The following is a 16,855-nucleotide window of genomic DNA, read 5'->3' as shown; positions in this document are numbered from 1 at the left end:
AGCTCACTAATTCTGGGAAAATAAAAAAGCGGCTTCCATCAAATGCTTTGCCCAACACATACAGAGACAGACAGAAAAAAGCAAAGTAAATATTAGAAAGTAAATATTAGAAATGTGTTGAAATGCATCCTTGTCCCACTTTCTGCAGGAAATAGAGTACATGCCCACAACAGTTCAATGTTGTTTGAATTACTGTTTGGAGACAGCCGTAGGACAGCGCAATCATTACACTATTGATTATAAACTATATCAAAGAAATTGCACTGAAGAAACTTCAAAATGTTAAAGAACTCTATAGTTAGTAAATGCCAGAATGAAGTTTGCCTGTAAAAGTTTTATTAAGCCCTATGGCATTATACATATGCAGAGCCATAACTATAGAGTCACATACTATTTTCCTCTACTATTCTGCCTGAGTCATAAGAAAGATTTGATCTCATGTCCATATTTTACTTATTCTGTAAGATGAATTATCAGTCTGAAGGCTTCAGTAGAAGAGAGCAAATAAAAAAGCAATAAAGAGGAATTCCAGGTAGCATTCAAGGTACCAAAATATGGCCAAGGAGACATCCATCATTAACAAAAACTTGAAAGATGAAGCAAGCTCGAAATCTATTCAATGTTTGATGGGAGAGAAGACACTGCATGGGTACAATGTCTTTCACCAGGGGATTAACTAGTTGCTGCTGCTGGTACACTACAGTACACTAAGTGAACTTCAGGACAGATTCACCAGCTTCTACAAATAGAGTCAGAATAAAGGCAGTGAAAGACAACAAGAGCTTTTATTTTTCTTACCAGCTCCCAAAAAGATATACCTATCTCACTAAAACCATTTGCATGGGAGCAGACTTCACAAACACCTTCCTGAGCTGTTTCTGTGTAGCAGAGGACTCTTTTGATGAAAAAGAAGTTCTCGAAATCTCCATGGCTAGCATACAAGATTTCAGAATCTAGAGGCAGTGATGCACTGCACGTAACAGAGAAAATGCTCTGAACTCAGCTGGAACAGTAAAGGTCACGGTTGCAGATCTGGATATTATCAGTGGATTTTGCCCTAAAACATGCTGTCATGACAGTGCAGCAAGAAGAAAAAGAAGAGCAAAGTGCTCATTAAGAAAGCATCAGCACCAAACAAGGCTGGCTGTTCACTGAAACTAGGAAGTTCCATGTCAAAAACTGTTTCACTTCACAACACTGTAATGGGTATCACAGTGCCAGCCGCTGGCAGACAGTCCTGACTCAATTAAAACACACGAATCCCATGGGATTCATAGTCTTCCTGTTACTTATCCCTACATAAAACTAAATAGACAATCTGATTTTCAAGAACAGCCCTGTCTCTGACAGGCAGCAGATGACACTGTCAGTGCCTGCCACACAGACTGGACTTGGTCACCACATCAGCTCTCCTGCCATAGCTGTGTCATCAAGGAGGATGGAAACCGAGTGGAATCACATCCCCTGGTTTACCTTGCTATTCCTTCACATCCCACACTGCAGGTGGAGCTACCACTACACAAAGTGTTTTATGGGTTTCATTTGCTTTGTCAAAAGAGGTAACTGGAAATACCAGCAGAACCTTCTCCAGTAGGACCCATGGCCAACACACTTACACTGGCAGAGCTGGGTAACAAAGATGTTCTCTTTAAGTCACTTCCATTTTTCTGAGATCAAGAACGACTTTTCATGTCACTAGAGCATTATATTATGAGTTTCCAGTAAAGAAACTGGAATTCTTCTAAACAGTTTGCAATTCAAACATAGCCCATGGACTTTCCTGTACAGCAGTTTTAAATACGATCCTTTCCTTTTCTGCAGATGCTCCCTAGATCCCTCACAAGCTGCACACTTGGAACGAGTATGACCTGCATCACTGAAGGGAATCACTCCTCTGCAGGATGAAAACCTACACACTTGGCCATGAAGGTAACAGATTCCAGTACTAAGTCATCTGCTCTAGATTACTGACAAAGTGAACAAACACTCCCTCCTATCTCCTGCCCAAAGAACTTACTTGTCTAAAGGGAACTATCATCAAAAATACAAAGCAAATAACAGAGTAGTTCCTGTACATTCTGCAGAGACAAAAATGCTCTTGTATAAGGAACTTGGTGCACTCATCTTTGCCAAAGGCAGACTGAGCACTTGACAAGGTGTGAAGTCACATGGGCACGAATGACCAACACATCCAGACTTCAACCCAGATGCAAGACACACACCTACACCAGTTGTATGTAATTTTCTAGATAAAACCCAACAAAGAACATGTTTAATTTCACTTCCTGTGTTCAAACTATAATTATCGTTGATCTAATTTACAGTTATAATTGCTCAAATCAGTTTCCATGAAGGACAATCAGAAAACAAAGATGTCAGCAGCCACTGACACGGTGACAGAAATGACTCAGCTAGAACAACCTGGGAAAGCTGTAGCAGAAGTAGGGATAAAACCCAAGCACCAATGCAACTTCCAATATTTCCATCTTTTTCTACCATCTCAACACCACCTGCTTCCCAGGACTCTTTCACCCAGCCTGTTCCCCATCTGTCCATACAACCTCATGCCTTCCCAAGCCTTTGCCTTTCCATCTGCCTCTTCCCACTTTGTCCTTCCGTAATAGGCCTCCTAAAATTTTTCTTAAAACAAGTCTCCTGTGATTTTCATGCAACTCACTCAGGTTTAGTTTTTATTCTCCCTCACAGCGCTCAGGCTTAGCAAAAGGCAGACCCAATTGAAGCATGAGAGACTGATGTTTGGCAAAGCAGTACCCTACAAGAAGTACGAAGCAATCTGTGCCAAAGATGCCACTACCACATTCAATACTTTGCTCTTACCTCCAAAACAAACAAAATAGCCCAGTTTCTCTTTCTCCGGAGAAGAAGAAAAGGGAGGGTGGGAGTAACACAGCATTAGAAAGTTATGTCTTCCCTGTTCTCTAGATACATCTACAGTACACTGTGATTCATTTTAGTTAGAGAAGGCTGGGGACTTCTTCAGAAAATTCACCCCAGCTTTTGCAGTCCCAAACAAGACAAATGCTTGAAAAACTGAGATAGTGATCAGAGTCCACTGCCAAGACCCCTGCTAATCTAGAGAGCAGAGTGGGTGAGAGAAAGCAGGCACAATATGCTGACACTCTGGCCACTCAAGGGCTCTCCGAGAATAGGGGACACTTGAGCTGGCCAAGTCAGCCTGGATCCATTGGATCCACTTGGGTTCATTTCAAGAGTACGTCTGCAAGACTCCAACTCCATCAGTCTTTTGTGGTTGTTCCAGTAAAAATAAGAGTGCTGTCTGGACTTTGCATGGAAAGGACTCAAATATTGGCTAATTTATTTTTAAAATACCCGTTAAAAATGAAAAAAAGAAGCAGCAGTAGGAGTCCAGTCATTACACAGGTACAAGAAAATCCAGTGGCACAGGGAGTTTCCACAGACAAAGGGTTTCCCACAGCCTATTGTTGGAAACACTGTGATTCAACAGCTCATTTCTTGCTCAACAGGCTGCTGATTCAAGCAGAAGAGGATGCTGATACGTTTCACCTTCTGCATTCCACCTACTGCAGCCTAAATCAACAAAAAACTCGGCTTTTAAAAACATGTGACTATATCTCATGCTAGTTCCTAGTTATTTACATTACATACTTTTGTTGTACAATATCATCTTTTTGTCAATGTCATTTAAAGGTACACATAATAAAATAATAAAACAGGAATTTTAACTGCCTCTGCCTCCTTATCTTGCTAACTTCCAGTTGGATGGTCTACTGCAAGCAGGTGGGAAGGTGAAACACAGAATATAACATACTTTCAGATTCACTGCTGTATGAAGAAACTACAGACCAGAAAAAAAAAAGAAAAGACGACATACAAGCTCACTAAACAGATAAAATGCATTTTGTAGCTTGAGACAAATACTGTTAACACTGTATCTGAAAAAGAGCCTGCTTGTGAAAATGAATGACCTGCAGCAACTCCCCAGAGAAAGCCCTCAGGTAAGGAATTCAGACGGAACCAGGGAGCAAGGCAGTGGAGGTTATTTTAAACCCAAGCCTTTCTACAGCTACCTCCAGGTGCAGTCCTAAATTCAGCAACAGTATCTGTTTCCCAGAAGCAGATCTGAAGCTGCCTCTGACAGGTAACTGGAGATACGCTGGGCAGCTCTAGAGGCACGGCATGTAGCTATCCTTCAAAGCAAAGCACTAGCTGTTATTTTTTAGGGAACAGATTGTACCTCTGTTCTACTGCAGAAGCTTATATACATTTCTTTCTCTTCCTCAGAAAGGCTTGTTCAGGATGCTGGCAGTGGAAAATACAAAAATTCCCTAGAGCGAGGTAGGAAAGAGAGACAGGAGAAGTGTGGCTAGAGGCTATTAGATTAGCCATTACTGACTTTATAATCCACCTAGGCTCTTAAATGTGTTAAATGTCTTGGAGCTGCATTTTTAAAACCTTAGGAATGAAAGAACAGGGAAGGAGCTTGTTTTAGCAAAGCAAGGAGGAGTCTCTGACAATCAAAAACGAGCTACATTAGGGAAAAAATGAAAACCAACCCTTCCAGAACTTTATTTTTTTTTTGCACACAAGCATAGATACGCACACAACAGATGCTGCTGAATTCAATCCTTAAAATCATGACTGTATCATTGCCCTACCTAACCCCCCCAAAATATCTTCATTTCAGTCAAGCAGCTGAACCTGTGCTTAACTTAAAAGATCATGAGTGAATGCATCTGAAGTAAGCAGGATTTGAGTGGTTTTTTGGTGAAAGCACGGGCTCCCTCTTTATACTCCTAAGGATGAAGAAAGTGTTTCGTTGATACATAGGAATAATGAAAGAAGTTACATTGTTGAAAATGACTTGAAATTCCTATTATAACAATAACACATCAATTAGTTAATAGCTTAGAATCAAAATATAAACCTACTCTGTTTCACTCAAGTCTGGATATACATCATTAATCTCTAATGATGTGATGACTGTATTATGTTTTACTAGGAAAGCTTTAAGAATCATGAATATTCCCAATAAAAGGAGAAAGTTCTGAACCGCACAGTTTCCAACAAATATAAACTAGGAGGTCTGCAATTACACTGACATGTGAGTTGAAATATATATTTAAAGACTGCATAGGGAACAGTGACTGTATTTAATGCTGTCCAACATATGTTGATGTAGACATAGCTTTCAATTTCTAGACTTTTCAGTTAAGCTCAGGATGATTTAAAAAATCATGATGATTTTTTAATGACTCAGGATGATTTAAAAAATTTAGTTAGGGAAAAACTTGCTCCAAAGTAAAAACCTGTTGGCATTTCTCAGAATAGGAGCAGTGGAAAATGCATTGCTTGGCTCTCCTGTTTTCTTTTAAAAACAGCAAAAAACCACAGCAAGTTAATAGCAAGACAGGTTTAACTGAAAAGCCCCACTACCTTCATGCTTTGAAACACAGATTTCACATCTTGAAGGGAAATCAGGGAGGTACTTTTGCCTGTTCTAGAAAAAATCCATACAAAACTGGCACCTAAAAGCCTATTTGCAGACACCAAAATAGGTTACTTAGAAAGTTGAGTTCTCCAAGCACGAGGTGGCCCAAAAACCAAGCGATGAAGTGTAGACTGCCCTGAAATTGACTCCTTCAGTGCCTGGATCTGCCACGGAGCCTGCACTCCCAATGCCTCGCCTGCTAACGGGCAGGCTGCGGTGACCAGAGAGGAGAACATGCGGGAGCTGTCGCGGGAGAGCGGTGGGGGGACAGCCTGGCCTCAGCACCGGAGCGGGATTAAGGCGGGTGCGGGGATTCGGCAGCGCCCGAGAGGGGGGGACGGGGCGTCCCGGCCGGCGGCGGCTCCATCCCCGGGGGCAGTAGGAGCCACCGGCGCGGCCCGCAGCGGGGAACGGCACCGCGGCGCCCCCTGGCGGCCCGCAGCGCCCCCGCCCCTTCCCCCGGAGCCGCGGTTCGGTTCCACGCCGCCTCCGTGTCCGCGAGAGGCCGGGAGGGAGAAGGGCTCCCAAAGGTGAGGTTCAGCGGCCAGGCTGGAGGGGGCTTTGAGAGACCACCTGGTCTAACGGGGAGGTGTCCCCGGCCATGGCGGGGGGGGTGGAACTAGATGATCTCTAAGGTCCCTTTCAGCCCAAAGCAATGTATGATTCTGTGATGGTGTCCCGCGGGGAGCCCTGTTTGTTAACGCACAGGAGCTCACGCAACCCCTGCTGCCGGCCTCTCACCCCCACAGCCCCAGGAACCCCCCAACAGGCTGCCATGCAACACCTCTTGCACAAGGGAGTCGTCAGGTAGCAAACGAGACCCTAGTTAATTGAGCCAGCCATTAACAAGCCCACCCCTTATTAAGCACCAGCAAATACACGCGGCAGAAGGACACTGGAAACCAGGCTTCATCGGTTTCCCGCTGCCACAACCACTTGCTTGCTCCTGAAATCAGGTTCCTCAGGCAGTTTCCATGTTCTGCAGTACGTGAGGAGGTACCACCTGGGACTACGGTGTCTTAACTCCAGACTCCTCACTCATTCCCAAAGCACCGTTCATCCCATGCTCCAGCTGGTGCAAGAGTCTGGTGGGAAGGAATTAGACACGGTGTGAGGCTGTATTTGTGCTGGCAACTTTAGTACTTTCTACCTGTCAAAGATCTATCCTTCCACCTACATGTTGCTTTCATGTGAGATTCGTATCTATTAGAAATAAATATATATTTTCATAACTTTAACAGAAGTGGCAGTTTACCTGATGGACTGTTTCTTCAATTGCTTTCATATAATGGTTAAGTTCTCTGTCCATTGCAGCATATTCTAACATGACACTTTCCATACTGTTAACGTCCTCTACATCATCTGCAAAACAAAATGTTTTGTACAAGGATGATCAGCTGTATTATTTTCAGGCAGCATTTTTTCTTTACAGATATGAAGACAAACATTAATGCTGTGAATCTCTAAAGCATCTGGAAGGCACAGCAGGTGTTTTCAAGCTCCTCAAACATATACTTTTTTTTTCCTATTTTGCAACTGTAAACTTTGACATTTCTTGGGTAACTTGAACAAACAGCTTACTCAGAAAGACACTTCCCTGGTTTCATATGAACAAGAGAGAGTGTGTGTAATTTCATCAACCAACACCTAGTCGTTAGGCAATCAGGATATTTTCTGCAAAAGTTATATTTCATGAGTCATCACATTGCCCCAGAAATAGTCAAAGAAACTTAAATGCCCTCTCGGTACAGTATAGTTCACAGCTATAATTAGGCCCCTTATCCCCAATAAATACGGCTACTACAAAATCAAAACACAGCCAGCATTTTATAACCCAGGAGATAATGGAAGACTGAACAGCATTAGTGAAATCAAACAGTAAAATTTTAATTGCCAGTGAAAATCAATGAACACAGGACACGCGCATAGTAATTCACATCCACTTTTATTCTCTTCTGCTTTCCTCCTAATTTCACTCCTTTCATCTCTAACTCCAGCTCTGCTTTCCCATTCTAGGGCTGCTGTGCATCTGCCCAGCTGGACAAGGACTCTCCGAGGATGCTGCAAGACTGAAGAGGCAGCCCTGTATCTCCTGACACAGGTGCACGTACCACACCAAATACTGCCAGCTGTGGGAGGACACCCCACCACGAGCCCCTAACCCATTTAGGAAACTAAGAAATTAGGAAACATAAGCTTCCACTTTCCTACTCCCACTTATTCCTACAGTGCAGTTTCCAGGTGTAGAGAAAACAGCTGGAAGCGGTGAGAGAGCCCCGTAGCCTGCCGTGCAGCATTAGGGGTTGTCATTTCAAGGAGCGTTCCTCTTTACAAGCAGCTTAATTAGCCAATCTGTGCTGTTATTTTTAGGATGAAAATGGTGGTATAGCTTTTTAAATTAGTTTTTTTTGTAAGGAAGGGAAAATGTCCTCTGATCTGACAAGCTAGTGCATTTCCTAAGTTGCTAACTGTATTAGTATTACACAGCACAAAACCTGTCTCTGCAGCAAGCTAACAGAAAGCATTCTGAGGTTGAGAGCAAAACCTGAAACTGTTGCTGAAACACATCACTCAGGGACTGGAGCTTCATATGAAGCAGTGATGGCTCCAGGAGACAGAAGGAAAGGTGCAAAGATATATTTATACAAAAAAAAATTATATAATAAGCCATACTATTTTATGAACATGGCAGTTATAGTCATGATGTTTCCCTTAATTATATATAGGCTTGGTATGTATCAGCTTTTCATTAAGTAGATGAATGGATATTGCAGACAGGATCTTGGCATTCCAGCAACTTTCTTCTGAATAATCAGCATTTCCGTCTCCCCTTTCCCTTCCCTCCTCCCAGTTTCCATATCCTATCTGGTAACTATGATCATGCTCTTTTTCCTCCCTGCTAGGAAGCATATGAAGTGCCTCCTTCAAGGCTGACACAAATGGCACTCCATGAATCACAGGAAAGGTTTGTGTAGCAAGTAACTGTCATTCTCCTCCCATGGCCAAAATGAATCATATCCACAACATAAAGAAACTACAGTGGCCTAAATCTTTTCTTTTTAGGGGAAGAGAAGTGCCTTGTTAAACACCAAGAGAGCTGTATTAATGCCATCTTTCCAAAAAGTTTAAAAAAATCTTTCAATAAAGAATAATAATGTTGCAACTTGAGAGATGCATTAAAATAAAGCTCAAACACAGAGGTGGAACACAGCTCAGGCAAGAGGGACATTATCTGTGACGACATCCTGCCCTACATTCTTCACGTCCTGATGGTTCCACCCATCCACCGTCTGTTTTAAGTCTCAGTGGTGTCCACTGCTGTTTCCCTATTGCTGTTCCTTCACGCAGATGAAGAGCATGAACATGTTCTATATACTGGGAAATCGCTGAAAGCGTCACTGATGCATGACCATAGCCTGCCTTTAAAGGCATTGTGGATATAAAGGCAGGTCTGAAGGACTGTATACAACTCAGATGTTGTGCATCCCCTATTTGTGCTCTTTGACAGATGCTTGAGTCCATTTTCTATCTGCAGTTCAATCCATAATCCAAGGTGTTGAGAGCTAAGAGGAAATCCATGTTGTTCCACCCACTCATCTCCCCATCTCCTAAACAAGATTTTAAAAAAAACCTTACAGGCTCTTCTATTTGCCTTTGAAAACCTCTCACTGTCGCACATTACACACGGCAATAACCCACTGTGCATGGCTCCTCTGCTCCCACTGCACTTTTCCTTCTCCTGATGAGTTGAGAGCATTTCTGTCCTTCCCTGCTAAGGACCAGACGTGGCGCAGAATTTGGATGTATGTGATGAGCAGCTGTGAGTGACCGTATGGGGATATAAATAAAGATGTATAGCTCACCATGCAGGGATTCCAGCACCTTCAGTGTTTCCTTACAACAGACTCCACCACTAATCAGAAAACACCAGCTGACCTGATCCCACTAGGGAACAAGAAATTAGAAGAGAAAGACTTCTCTCTCCTCACCACCATCCCACAGCTCACTCTCCCAAGTCCCACCAACCCATTAGTTTAATGGCACTATAATATCAAGAAGAATCAACATTGAATAATTATATCAGGCTTTTGAAAGATTCGAAATGTTATCCATTCCCCACTATGCAAGCCCTGCCACTTTTTGTTGTGGGGAGGCAGGAGAGGTTCATGGTGAAGGGATCCAAGGCACTGCCTCTCTCCCAGCAGCCTGGGACACCATTCTCTGGTGAATCCCCTCCAGCCAGACTCCAGCTACAAAGCCAGCAGACTCTCCAAAGCACTCAAACCTTTCCCTCCGCAGGCCAAGAACCCAGCTCAATACCAAAGTCAAACGCTTTGCAAGTGCTGGATCAGTGCCTTTCTGTTATCTTATCAAAATTTATCCTGATCTTGTTTCTAATTCATATCTAAGGAATGCATTCCAAACTCTCTGCATATGCTTTTAGCTACTGCCACGAAATACCATCGAAGTTGCATACTATAGTTAAGTCTCCCTGTTATCTAGGCTAAATATGTTGAGTTTAGTAAGCATTTCTCCACAAGTCCTTACCCTCGCTACCCAGAGATTACATCTTTTACTCACAGAAAGCACAGTTCAAGGCCATAATTTTCATTTTCAAAGGCACATATGCATCATGTTAAAATTAGCTGGCTGAATATGCACACTTCATGATTATGAATTCCACCCCGCATGACTTTATGATCTCATTTTTATAATGGAGAGGGGAATATTATTCTGAAAAGTCTCCCTAAATATTAAAAGAAAAAAAAAAATTACCTAACAAGACTAGCAAGAGTTCAGTTTCTCATTTCTAATAAGAGATCAAACTGATCATGCCCAGATGCCTTACTGCTGATTCAAACCGTAATCAATCAGGGCTGGGTTACGTATCACGAACCCCACGGCGTTAAAACAGAAGCAGTAATAACAGGACAGCCGAGTCAGCGTTGCCTTCATACTTCCTACATTAACACTTGTAGAAAATGCCACTCATCCAAAACTTGCATTTCCTTCTAACATCTGAGTTCATATTTACTTCCGTTCCCTGTTTACATCCACAAGTTAGCAAAATTTCTGAAGATTTTTCACAACTACCTCTTTTTCTGTGCAAGAGTTACGACATCGGTATTTGGTTCTTCAGGATATTACAGCTGTCCTGGGGCCAACACGCAGCAATCCAAATAAGCACCCGCTTCCACCGCAGACTATCTCAAACACAAAATAGCCTGGAATACCATGAAATTACAGGAAGGCTCTAAGGCTACAAATATAACAGAACTTAAAATGAATGCGTAAGCACAGACAACGTGGATTAACATCAATATATATACACTCATATCTTTATGGCATTGTCTAACAAAAGTCAAACTTTCAATTTCAAGAAAGAGTTGTCCATTCTACCTCTTGCACCACATATTAGGTTGCTTTGAATTTCAAGGTTACACCCTGTTTTTTCTATCAGACTCTCCCATCATTCAAGGCAGAAGAGGAATGGTATAACTTTGCCACAAATTTTGTCAGTAGATTTCAAGCTTTTAAAACACACCTAGCACAAACATCTGTCACTTGAGCCAATCCCAACAGCAGGAGCAGGCAGTTGTCTCCATGTGCACCAGCAGCAGATAAAACACACACTGTGCCAGCAGGTTTCCAGTTACTGCTGACAGCAGAGGAACACAAGCTCCCAGACTCCTTGATTTAATTCCATCTCCTGGAGGATCCTCAATTCAGGATACAGCTAAGCATTTTTGCTGGTTTTAGCAAGTACTTTATTTTCAAAACCAAAAGTGCTAAGACACCCCCTTGTGCCCCCAGTTTTGGTCTATTCAGAACTGTTGGTAATTCAAGTTGGACAAAACATCTGGAAAAAAAAAAAACAATCAACAAACCCACGCTCTTTGAAGACAGATTCACAAAAGACTTGGAGAAGGCAGTAGCAAGATGTCCCTCTACTGTCTAGATGCTTAGTAGTGGGAGGATACAGACCTATGTAGGAAACCACTGTCTTATTTCCCTCCTCTGTCTAGATATATTTGAACCCTGCCATGGTGCTCCAGACTCTACAGACCAACAGGAACTGCAACAGGAAACCGGTTGCTTCTGCAGCACCGAGGGGGCATCTTCACTTTTTCTCCTGCAGATGCAAGGATAGCTCCTCAGAAAACTCTCTCCAAAGGAGATTTCTTTCAAAATCTCATCTCCCTGACCTATAAAATATTTTATCTGTTAGGCTGCAAAAAGAGCAGAATGCTAGTACAGAAAATTCTAAACTAGAAGAAATTAGAAGCAATACAAAGGAGCAGCAAAATACAGGAGAAAATCAATTTGATCGCCTGAATGCAGGTGTCCTCACATTAAAACCAGAGAAATGGTTGAAAGTGGAATGCCCAAAATTCTCCATGAAACCCTTTGGATAGGGAACTAACCACTGCAATTCATAAGAGAAGAAAAATTATTGCTGATTAGAGGGCCAAGCACCATATAGGGAATGGCAACTGGTGGAGTAAAGGGGAACTCAGGACAGTAATTGCAAAATTCCCCTCCATGCAACAGTCAGAAGTTACTGCTGAATCAAGTCCTAAGAAACCTCCAACTTCTCAGGAAATGCCTTAACTGGACTGTATTTTGAGCTGAATTTCCCTAATAAAGCCATTCTGGTTGCATGGAAAGCTTTGATATACACGGAGTTAGAGACCAAGTGTGCATGAGTGATTCTACAGACCAATACCTTCACCTAGATACCAGCACTCCAGTGAAGTTACATCACTGAGAGAAACAGAAACCTACTCTAGGTGGCCCTGTTGGAACAGGGCGGTTGGACAAGATGGTCTCCAAAGGTCCCTTCCAACCTCAACCATTCTGTGATTCTATGATATTCCCCAATATCCAACAACCTCATCTCTATATCGTTCTTCTGGAAGATCGTTGAACGTGACTTCAAGTTCAAGTCCTCTCAAGCAAAGAAGGAAGTTGAATCTGAGTTTCTGTATTCTATCAAAGAAAAAACCCGAGCAGAAGGAATAAAAGTGAGAAGAGTGTGGGAGACAGGACTACTAGAACTTGCAAAGAAAAGACCTGCACAGAAGAACACTGTTAACTGACTGTGCCCACAGTTACACCAGAACTATCACTTATGAATGATTTCTGAAGTTGCATCTTATTTTCTACTCAGCTTCTGCTAAGAAATCACAAATCAAACTACAATACTTGGATTCAGGTCAAGCATTTTGCTGTACCTGTGTAAAGTATTCCGAGGTTTTATTTTGGAAAGGGCAGTGCTTTTCAGTCTGGATTTAAATGTTTGTTTTATTCAGCAAACAACTGAAAAAAATCTTCAATTATCTATTTCTTCCTGCTTATTTTTTTTTAAAGATAAGCCAAGAGTGTCTGTTACATTACAGACTACTCCTGAAAAAAATAAAAATAAAAAAATTATCTTGTGTTACAAGCCATTTTCCTGTAGGCTATGACAATGTGAAATGGGAAGAGATAAGTGACCCAGGAGGCTCCTGCTAGTTCCATGGAAATTAAACCCAAGTACATTATATTGTAGAGAGAGCCAGAATTTCAACAGAAACAGACCACACAAGGTCAGAGCGCCCACTCTGAAACATCTCAATTGCTGAATGCCCAGTTTGAAACATCTCAAGGGTCCAGCACTTCCAGTGAGTGGGTGTTACACACATTCTGAAAAAAGACAGTCATCTCCAAGTGGGCACGGAGAAGCTGAGGCACCCAGTATTACTAACCACTTTTGAAAATAACTTACTATATTATTCTATAATAAAGTAATCATGAAACTTTTGCTCAACATGAAACTCCCTTAAACTCCATTGCCAGCAGAACTAGGCCAGCAGGGCTTTTGAAAGCAACTTCCTTACAGGTTTGGTTTTTTTTCTTCAAGACTACCAGAGGAGGGCTAAAAAGTCATAATGATCCCAGTTTAGATGTGAGAGCAGTAACAAAGATCTATCTTACCAGATACTTCTGGCACGATATCCAGACTGCAAGGTAAAGAAGGACAATTGCTCCAAACACCTAGTGACACTATGGTAATACCTAATGAAATAAACAGGGCTCTCCCAAAGACTTTGATTTAGCAAAAACACTCCAACATGTGCTGACATACTTTGCTGTATAAAATCCAAAGAAAAATAGTATTCAGCACAAATAGAGGTGGTTTAATTTAGGCTGAGGCACACAAATAATAAAAAGACATCAACTAACCTCTCATACAGGTAAACAGTTTGCTACGGAACAGAAAGAGAAAAAAAGTCTTTATGTCCTATCTACATATTTTTTGCTGTTGTAACGTCGATGTTTGGTGCCACACACACAGAGCACCAAGACAAGAAGACAGGTAATATGTACACACTTTCCCAAATAAAAAGGGATGCTGGCTTAACTAAGTGTTAAGGCCCATACAATTCCCAGGCTACTTCCCTGCCTTCAAACAAAAGAACCAGCACCTGACCAACACCTCTTTTCTCCTTACAAAATTCCAAGGTCACGGTGAGGTTAATCTTCATTTTACCAATTAACACCTACTTAATTTTGCAGAAAGACCAATTTAAAGTTAACAAAGACAGTGTAAGGAGTAAGCAGGAGCACTGAAAAGAGGATTAACATTTCTAAGATGCAACAGCTTTGAGAAGAAACTCAAGCTCTCCTCTGAAGTAGTTCTGTATCAGTGTCCTGGCATTACAGTGATATCCATCCACAACTACTATGCTCTGTTCAAGAAATAAGTAAATCAGCGTTCCCTAACACCATCTACATCCACAGGCCCAACAAGTTACGTTTACAGACAAGCAGCAAGAAAACACTAAGGCTGAGGTTCATGTACCTTTTCTTTGGCAACAGAGGGAGTTTCACAGGCCATCTCCCCAGGCGCTCATCCTTGCTGTTCCTCTATTCCTCCTCTGCTGCCCCTCAGCTAGGATAACAGGACTTTTCACAGGGTTATACTATAAATTGGATTAATGAAATAATCCAAGCTAAAAATAGCATTCTGTCCTCCAACACCAAACCAAAACAAACCCCAAACCCATGGTATTCCAGTAATTTAATGTGAAGTGCAGATACACACACACTTGTACCAGTCCAACTGAGGGGGTGGCAAACTGCTGCAGGGTGGAGTTGGGGGGGAAAGAACTTCCTAAGCCAATTTGATTGCCAAGAAAAAGGTAGAGGAACCACACCAGTATTTTCTAAGCAAGTACGAGGGACATGTTATCTTCACACTGAAATCTGACCAATCTCATGATCTTCTATTTTCCTAAATACATATATATATATATATCTATCTCCCTCTCTTCTCAGTGGGTTTCAACATAGGATGAAATTAAGGCTGAAAACAACATTCACTAATAATTTCAATGGGAAAGAATTTTCCTATGACTAACAAGCTTCTTGCCTGTGGAGGCGTGGGCATGTCTTCTCCGCACAATAGAGCGTGGTTCAGAGCCCCAACCTGCTGCTGACCTTGCCTTCCTTAGAACAAGTGATGGGAGGGCTGGGTATATTTAAAACCAAGGGGTCTACTGCTGTCCTTCTTCTACTCACTTTCTCTTCTCAGAACTTGATATGGTAACATCAGAATCTGGCCAAAAATTTTCTTGAAATATAATATTTCAGTAAATGCAACTATCTTAGTTCTGGGCTCAAGCTACCAGAATCATAGGACTGTCTAGGTTGGAAGGGACCTTTGAGATCATTGAGTCCAACCATCAACCTAACACTGACAAAAACTATCACTAAACCATGTTGCTAAGCATCACATCTACCCACCTTTTAAATACCTCCAGGGATGATGATTCCACCGCTTCCCTGGGCAGCCTGTTTCTTGATAACCCTTTCAGTGTAGAAATATTTCCTAATATCCAATGTAAACCTCCCCTCAAGCAATTTGAGGCCATTTCCTCTTGTCCTATTGCTTGTTGCTTTGGAGAAGAGACTGACCCTTACCTCACTACAAGCTCCTTTCAGGTAGTCGTAGAGAGCGATAATATCCGCGTCTGGTGCAGATATATCTGATTTGTAATGTAACTGCACATGCCACATGGGGCAGCACAAGAAACAGGAGCTCTACGGTGGATCATCAAAGGCCTGGCCAGAAAACGGGGCAATGCTGTGGGACAGCAGGACAGGAGAGTCACCTCACACAGTTTCACACAGTGGCAATCTCACTCTAGGTTCCTCATTGCCTACTCCCATCACACTTCCCAGGTGTCAGCACTGCTCAACAAACTGGTCCCACTAAAACTGAGAGAGCTGCTGTAATGCCCACTTAGCAGACTGCAGCAAGCATGAGCTCTAGGAGAAGTTAAAGCAGTAGAACATGTATCAAACAGGATGGGAAAACCAAGACAATCCTTCACTTCAAGACAATTCAGCATTAACTTATTTTGGCTCAGTTCAGTGGTCACACTTAATTCCCACATAAAAGGAACACAGAATCCAAACTCAGCTTCCATAGCTGACAGCATCGTGCGGACACAAATGAACCCACTTCCAGCACTGAAACTGTAGCATTATTGACCTAAAATGAAACAGCTGGGGAGGAAAAATGCCAAAATATGTCTGGTGTTTAAATGTCAAATATTTTTATTAGATACTTCCAAACATAACTTTTTGTTTTTCTCTGAACCCACGCGGTCTCCCATTTTAAGTTTTTATATTTCTGCTTCTACAACCCTTGGCACTGCTGAGTTCAGAATGCAGAGAAGCTGACTGGTAGCTGCAGACAGAGCGAGGCTGGAGTTGGGCTCAGTAGCCAGGCACTAGCCAGCGGGCACCCGCAGCAGCCAGCAGTTCAAGGGGGGAAAATAATCCACTTCTATGGTCAGCTTTTTAGACAAATTTGGCTGGCAGGCAACTCCACGTTCTACACCACTGTGGACAGACCAGTGATGCATCTTAGAACCAAGCTAACACTGGTCCACACACAGAAAGCAATAAAAAAAAGTTAAATCAGATTCATAATATACAGGTGACAATGGGAAGGTTTGTGGTTTTAAATCAGAAACAATGATCTGTTAGATTATCAGAAACGCAAAGGTTAGTAGAAACAGACAGGAATATCATCTCCAAAGTTAATTGTTTGCTGAAAATGCAGATACCTCCATTTGCTTCAGATATTTTCTAGTTTCTGTTGAAGAGAACTAACAGACAGAACAAAACCAAGGTTAAGCTAAAGGAGTCTAGAAAACCAAGGTCCCGTGGAAGCAAAGGTCAAGATGCTGCCTACACAAAATAACCAGTTTGGCACAACTTACAAATTGCTATGGTACCTGAAGTGCTAACCATGCAGCAAAATTAAAGCTAGGGCTTTCAGAGCCCGTAATTCCTCAACACAACCCAAAA

The 16,855-nt window shown here is 42.1% G+C and overlaps 1 protein-coding gene across 2 annotated transcripts in view; it reads right to left on the bottom strand.

The window, feature by feature from the left end:
- The window catches only part of NSMCE2 (NSE2/MMS21 homolog, SMC5-SMC6 complex SUMO ligase), a 127,636-nt gene that overhangs the window by 92,202 nt on the left and 18,579 nt on the right, over positions 1-16,855 (bottom strand). For both annotated transcript variants that reach the window (XM_014965483.1, XM_014965484.1), the window contains one exon: positions 6,747-6,853. In XM_014965483.1, the coding sequence (XP_014820969.1) occupies positions 6,747-6,853 (107 nt within the window). The remainder of the gene's footprint in view (positions 1-6,746; positions 6,854-16,855) is intronic.

Source organism: Calidris pugnax, unplaced genomic scaffold, assembly GCF_001431845.1.
Source record: "Calidris pugnax isolate Ruff unplaced genomic scaffold, ASM143184v1 scaffold41, whole genome shotgun sequence".
Taxonomy (NCBI): domain Eukaryota; kingdom Metazoa; phylum Chordata; class Aves; order Charadriiformes; family Scolopacidae; genus Calidris; species Calidris pugnax.
The sequence above is the reverse complement of the archived record's forward strand: the minus strand, read 5'-3'. Positions and strand labels throughout refer to the sequence as shown.